At 34.2% G+C, this 7618-nt stretch overlaps 1 protein-coding gene across 1 annotated transcript; it reads right to left on the reverse strand.

Annotated features, from left to right (window-relative positions):
• Positions 1–573: 573 nt before the first annotated feature.
• LOC128230220 (uncharacterized) lies at positions 574–4640 on the reverse strand. Its single transcript, XM_052942308.1, has 2 exons — positions 4165–4640; positions 574–3057 (listed from the first exon to the last, which is right to left on the reverse strand). Exons 1-2 carry the CDS (start codon positions 4476–4478, stop codon positions 1677–1679), a joined length of 1695 nt encoding a protein of 564 aa, XP_052798268.1. The 5' UTR covers positions 4479–4640; the 3' UTR covers positions 574–1676.
• Positions 4641–7618: the final 2978 nt, after the last annotated feature.

Below are 7618 nucleotides of genomic sequence, written 5' to 3' on the forward strand. Positions count from 1 at the left end.
TGAAATCCACAAATATTAGTAGAAGAGAAATAATGCATGAAAGTTTGAAACTGGATCTTCAAACATTTTATAATTCTGTAGACCAAGTTTCATTTGAATCTCTTAAGAATATTTCAAGATATGGCCCGAACAAGCACCCGTTATGGAAAAAATATCAGCTTAGTGGGAGATAAGTTAATTAATATGAATTTCAGGATTATGGTTCTTGTGAACTGCACTTTCTATCAGTTGCCTCGTTAACATTGAAGAAACTTATTTGCCCTAACTTCATGCGCTATGCCCCATTTTATGAACGTCGTGGTGTCACTGAATATCCCTTTATTTGTTTGACGATATTTATTAAATGACTTGCATGATCTCCTTATTAAGTCATATTTACATACACTTGTGTGTGGTTTTCTGGTAAGCTATTTAGGCATTAGTAATGCCCCCTTTTCGATTGAAAAAAATCAACAACACCTAGCGTTGAAGTTTGCGTCGCGATGCTCTTAATTATTTACCTACTTATATGCTTAGCTATTCTATTTACAATCTTGTTTTTTCAGGGTGTTTTTTAAATAGAGAACTCATTAGTTCTAGATTAAATATGTTTATTTGTAAAATATTAATGTTACATTCATATGACACATTCATAATCACACACTCATGCGATAAGACACATACCTGTAGCCAAAGATAATAGTTGAGCACGGGTAGAATACAACGTAAATACATGACCATTATCAAATGTCGTACATATCAAAATGTGTTACGATTAACTTGAAGTGCATCTCGTGATAAAACTCAAGGACATACATTTAAATCAAGTGATAATTGAAGGTGGTAATGTTACGCTGTTACACTGACAATGATAAAGACAACACTAATATTCACAACAAAACCAATTTTCCTCACAGCAACAGGAGTAAATGTATCAAACATTTAATTTATAATTATAATGTCAATAATTGATGTGAGATCACTCAATTATTTTTTAATGATATTTAAAGTGTTTCTGTATTCTTACATCTTATGTTTGCATTATAGCATACACAATATAATAAAAAAAAATGTATAGTCTTATCTAATACATAGTAGTTTATAGTTAATTAACATGAAAGAGAACTTGATATTTCACTGTTTGAAACAGTGAAAATATCAATTTAAAAATAATCATTGTTGCAGAGTGTTGGCCTTTATGGCATCCAAATAAAACGTTTAAGCGCTAGGTGAGACAAAATATCAACGTCTTTGCCGAAAGGACGACACGTTTCAATACAATTGTGGATGATTCTCTGATTAAATACGATAACATGTCAGTTTATAGCATTTAAGGGTAGCAATAAAGAAGACGAATTGTTGTTATCAGAGTAAGATCACAAATATCACTTCGCGAAAACTAAAGTAAATATTTCACTTGTGGTAAAGATTCAGTGAATATTATAACATGTGAAATATGACGTTCGAGGTCTACTCATTAAAATAATTAGGATATAACATTTTCCTCAGTATTTTGCACACTTCAGCAAAACTTTAATGTTCATAAAATTCTTTTTTTTCTATTTTTTTCACTTGAAAACGACACTGTCTTCATTGTTCCAGGCGAAATGTGTCTTCCCTAAATCCCATTTATCAATCAAAACATTTTTTGTTTTTATTAGTTTAGAAATTCCTGTGACACTGTGATCTTGAAATATTTACTTTACTACTCGTATCTTCTCTAACGGAAGAACATAAATATTATCATTCTCATATCCACCGACAACAAGGGTAGACGTGCTTTCAATAAACCCCACTGACCATGGTGTGTTTATGCCATCGACCTCCCTTGCCGTTGTGGCCAGCTTCCTAGTGCCCTCACAATCCACCTGTATTACGGTTTTAGATTCAACACTACATACAAATATTTGGCCAGTGATGTTAACACATAGTCCAGATGGACTTTGTAATTCAGGATTTTCTAATGCAGACAACTCTTGGCCATCTTTATCCAGTGCAATCAATTTTTTCCCGCTAAAGTTTGAAACATATATCCGTTCTCCATCAGGATTTATAGCACATCTAAAGACTGTACAGTCCCCAGATTTGTCTTCATGTATCTTCTTAACAAGCGCTCCATCCATTGTGTACTGGTATAGGGCAGTCTCGGATCCCACAAACAGCTGGTCAAGGTGGCAAGCGATAGAGAGAGAAATATGGTCTGTGTTGAACTTTCTCACTTTCTGCAGTCTCCCTTCAGTGATTTTGATAAGTTGAACTTCATGTCTGTTTTCATAATTATCAACTGCTACAGCTACCTCACTGGCTGCAGTGTGACACATGGCAAAGGGAGAACCAGGAAGATCACAGTGATCAATGACTTGAAACTTAATGTTCAGAAGTTTAATGTTACAGTTAGGACCATCTGAAATGACTATATGTCCACTAGGCAATTCACATATCTCTGTTATGGTGCACATATTTTTATCCTGTTGAATTCTTACATTGTACTTTTTTGATCCTATAACCTGATACACACACTCTCTGTTTGGTTTGCAAATCTTTCTCTCAATCAATCCTAATGTATTCATACTTTTGAAGAATGACTCAATGCTTTGGTCAGATACAAACTGTATCTCTTCTTTTGGCTTTCTACGTGTCTCCCTGATCAGATTATCGGCCTGGGTTAATTTAGCTGTACATTTTCTGTATCCAATGTAGGAGTTTGTCTCCTTTCGTTTTCCAGTCAGTTGATTGATCTTTTCCATCAGGTTTTTCAGTTGATCATTCATCTTTACACAATTTTCAACGTCATCTTTGACATCGTTTTTAAAATCATCAAATATGTTGTCTAGTTGTTCTTTTGTTGCCTTCTCAATCTGATCAAGAATGGTGTCTATCTCAATCCTTAGTGCCTTGAAATCAGCTATAATTTTCTTATACGAATCCTTTAGTTCAGCCTGATCTTCCCTTTTTTCCTTCTTGAGTTCATCTAACCGGCACCTCATCTTTTCCACTGCTTCTGACAGCTGCTTGAACTCCGCTTTCTTCTGGAAACCTTTTGCAAGATCTGGAAGGTGACTGATACTTTTACATTGCCTGAAACAATAAAATACGCAGTGAATCAAAGTTACTGAAACTATACTAGAACTCCGCAAATTCATTATGTCACCTGCTTGGAGCGCCCAATTATTCGAATGAAAGTAATTAAACAATTGTTAATTATGAGGAGGTCTGGTGTACCTAGAGCAATAAGTTTCACTATAAAGCTTGATAAAATTAGCTCAAACATATGATGTAAGTATATGAACAGATGGTCAAATATGAACATTCAATGCCAATAACTGCATTTAATGTGCAATCCGGCAGACTTGCGCAATATATTATTTCTATAAACATTACTATTAAGTTTGGTTAGGATTGGCAACGAATCAATTGTCCATAAAAATTAAATAAGATGTTATCCCTATGACCATTGTCGATTTCAACGGTTAAAGATTGTCAATTATAACAGTTCAAAGGCCACAACTCCAGAGTGAATATTGTGATCTGGCTGTTGATTGAAATTGTTTTTATGTATTGTGGCATTTAACATTGTAACCTAGTAAAGTAGAGATGTACTGTTCGAATCAAAGATTTGCCAAAGTGGACTTTGTCAAAGTCGGACACATTAAGGTCATAACTCAAAGGGAAGAAGTTTAATCCGGCTGTTGATCAAACCCAGTCCAGCCCATCAACATTCTTACCAAGTTTGGTAAAGATTGGTAAAGGAATGCTCAAATATAAGCGTGGACAATATGATTTTGGCCTTATGTTGAGGACCAAACAGCCATGATTCCAGGGTGATTAATGGTATATCGGTGTTAATCCAACTGAGTCGATATAGTATGCCCATATACAATCATAACAAGACTGGTAAAGATTGGATAACAAAACATTAGGGAGCATGAAGGTGTGAGACCGCATGCGACATGCTCTCTATATGTTTACAATTCTACAGAGGCGAGATAAAAAGTGTTCACTAATTAACAGAAGCATAACCTAAGAGTCGCTTTAAAACTTGTATCAACATTTTAATTATGTGTGCAAGCATTACCTTTAAAAGAAACTTTTAAAGCATTTGTTTTTATTATCATGTTTGAGTCATGTGGTGCAAAAATATCATTTTTATATATATTTCTATCAAAATTGTTTAGAGTGAATTACCTGTGGTTGAGTGCTACACAGACACTGCAGCAAAGTTCCTGGTGGTCATCACAGTGGACATCCAGCTCTTTGCCATGTTTGTCACATTTGTCAATTGATGACCCCACCCATTTTTCAACATCACCACGCCCATACACAGTGTGTTTGTTATGGTAGCCATTATGTAGCCCCACACACTTGTCACACAGATAGTGTTCACAGTCTGGACAGAAGTGCTGGGCTTCTGTATTAAAGTCATTTTCCTCACACTTGGAACAACTGAAGTCGTGAATCAGGTCAGATCCTTTGTAAATGGATGACCTTCCAGTTGCCATGTTTTTTATACAAATTCTGTTTTACTCCATTTTACAAGTTTACATAACTTACTTAAATCACCAATTCAAAATGAAATCCAACCTTATCAATGTCCTTCATAAAAGATTACGACACCTATTCAACAGGGTTAATATTGCCTTCTTATTTACAAGAACAGGAAGTAAAATAAATATGGATCACATGCAAGTAAGCTTATCTAATCGGTGATTTGTCAGGCAAAGAATCAATTTAAGACCAATTTTAAACTGAAGACGAAAGTTTTAAAATAACTTGCAAACTATCAATATTCTTCTTTGTTCTAAAATACATTATAGTATACGTAATAGCTACGGCACACATAACCTGAGTTTTTTAATTATACTTGATCAATTTGCGTATAATGTCAATGACGAAGGTAATGGCAGACGTTGCTGTTTTGAAATGTGTCATGAAGGACAACGTTCAAATAAATTAGCGCGCTGGTATGATGCAACTGAATACCGTTGTAATTTATCCACACAATACTTATTGCTCCACCTTCATGCTATCAATTGGATATTAATGTTGTTCCATGTTTCTTGTTTGTGAGTTTTTGTTTTATTTTGCTCTATGTCTTTGGCGTTTACCCTGTGCCATTTAACGGGGTATATGTTTAAACTTTTGGCTACTGAGCTTGTCTTTGTAAATTGTATCATATAAATATTAATGTCTGAAACTAATGAAACTAGTGTATATATAGATGCACAAGTTGACTTTTCCCTGATCATAATTGAGTCACATTTTGTGAGACCGTTATGAATTTTCTGCGTTGATAGACTTGCTTTTAAATCCAACTATTGATTACATACGTCTATTGATTAATAACAGAAATCTGGCGTGACGTACCAAATTTTATGATCTTTGATGGTATTCCTTCTTTAAAGCGTAGTTCATAAACAGGTTTTCATATCGAAAACTATACCAAAAAACCCACTACCTACGGTTTCCTGTGGAGGCCGCCGTGATCCCGTCCCTCGCTTTTTGAAAATGCCTCCCCCCCCCCCCAAAAAAAAAAACAAAAAAAAAAAACTGACATTTGATTGTAGCATTTTCTTTTTGTTGCATCGGGGCATTTTTCATTGACTACAAATGGTTTTACCCCATAAAGTATTGTACAAATTGGTAAAATGATTAGAGCAAACAAATATTTTTTGGCCACTCAAAAAGCCAGGGCAAGATCTCGAAAGCCCTAAATTAGGATTCCGTACCTAGCTCTTAATGTCAATAAACTCCATAAACCCTAGGTGCAAAACAACTCAAAAGTGCCTCGAATGTGATGGTCGTGAATAAAAAAAATGCAGCTAAGCCATTAGGAAGTGTTATTTTCCTTTAAGAGCAAGATATATCCATTTTTGAAAATAAAAGACGTGTATGGGCAAAAAGTCGAACAAGAGTTGTTTTAGAGCATGAAACGTATTTGAGCATTTTCTCATTTTTTGTCTCTTTTTAGTCTTTCTAACTGTCTTTTGTATATTTAATAACATAATTGAAGCTAGCGCACCAAATTTGGATAAAACTTAAGAAATAAACAAAACATCGAACAGGGGCGTAGCTAGGCCTAAAGAACCCGATGGTTCTATGTGAGTTTGGGGACTTTTATATGAACATTACCCTCACATAATATTTACAATTATTACAATAAAATCAAGCAATACACCATGCACGTTGTTTAAATAAACACCAAACTTTGGTTAGAACAACAACAACAACAAACATTTGAGTTGTTCAAAGAGTTCGAGTAGCTATTAGTACATTTTTATTTTTTTTATATTTATTTTATTTTTTTGTCATGTTTCAAAAAAGTTGAAGGCCTACAAGGCCTATATGTAGCTACGCCACTGTCGAAATATAAAAGAACCCAAGTGTTCCTACTTCTATTAACAATACAAACAGGGTTTAAAAAGTGTTCTCAGTTGAGTAAGAATTTGAAAATGTTCGAAAAGGTAGGGCGTGGTAAAATTACAAACAAATTGCAGATGCCAAACTGCCCATGCTGAATAACATTCCTATAACGTTTTTATGAGTGAAGTAGCTATACATTTGGAGCTACATGCTACAGCAGACCTATCAATCAGACCATTTTACCTTATTTTACTCAGTCAGGAAGCATATAGGACTCGAAAAGTGGAGGAAAAGGATCACACCTCAGAGAACATGCATTGGGCTGAAAGCAAATGGAAACAAAATGTCTGGATTTTTTTAATGACTTGCAAGCAAAGCTCTATTTTTTTAATACTCTTCACGTTTTTGCTTGTCTGTTTTTCGCAGAAAATGACGAGTTATTCATTTTATACCCATGGTGGTATCCAATTTCAACTACTTTATTTTTAGAACGTCTGGGTTTTTTTTAAGAAAAACGTCGGGATTGTCATAGCCATGGCGTCATTGTCACCCTTGCGGCCATTTTGCAAAAGCATTTTTTTCTTTTTAAAAGTTCAAATATTAAAATGAAACTTAGTACAAATGTTGCCAGAGAGAATAAACACATAGGTTTGGCTTTGTTAATTGAGTTATGCCCCTTTTTTAATGTAAATAACAAAAACAAGCGTTAGCTTTCGAATCGCGGCGCTCTTGTTAATTTACCTACTGACATGCATATATATTTCATTGACAATATTCTGTTTTAAAAGTATGTGGAGAAAACTAATAAGACCTGGTATAAACATGTTTATTTGTTAACTATTTATCATAAGTTTCCATTTGTATAAAATAATTAAAATGACACACTCAATCATATAAAATATGCCATTAGACACACGCTCAAATATGCAGTTAGGAACACTCATTGATATGAAAATTTAATATACTATAAGACAAAAACGCATTCATATGAAATATGCCATTAGATACACACCTTCTTTTAAGCTATGCAATGACAGCCGAACGCATTCATATAAAACATGCATTAAAACACACGCATTTACATGAAATATGCAATAAGACACCCTCAGTTATGTTAAATATGCAATACGGCACGTATGTATATGAAATACACAAAAAGACACTGACAGTTATATGAAAAATGCAATAAGGCACACGCATCCCTATAGCATATGCAATTAGACATACGCGTTCATACGAAAAATGCTTTATGACACACTAATTTTTATTATATACGCAA

The sequence above is a fragment of the Mya arenaria genome, chromosome 4 (assembly GCF_026914265.1).
Source record: "Mya arenaria isolate MELC-2E11 chromosome 4, ASM2691426v1".
Classification (NCBI taxonomy): domain Eukaryota; kingdom Metazoa; phylum Mollusca; class Bivalvia; order Myida; family Myidae; genus Mya; species Mya arenaria.

Bases quoted from the DNA above. Each gene is read 5' to 3' on its own strand.
- LOC128230220 (XM_052942308.1), bottom strand. From the start codon at position 4,478: ATGGCAACTGGAAGGTCATCCATTTACAAAGGATCTGACCTGATTCAC. The intron at 3,058-4,164 runs GTAATTCACTCT...TTATTGTTTCAG, and splicing joins TGTGTAGCACTCAACCACAG to GCAATGTAAAAGTATCAGTC.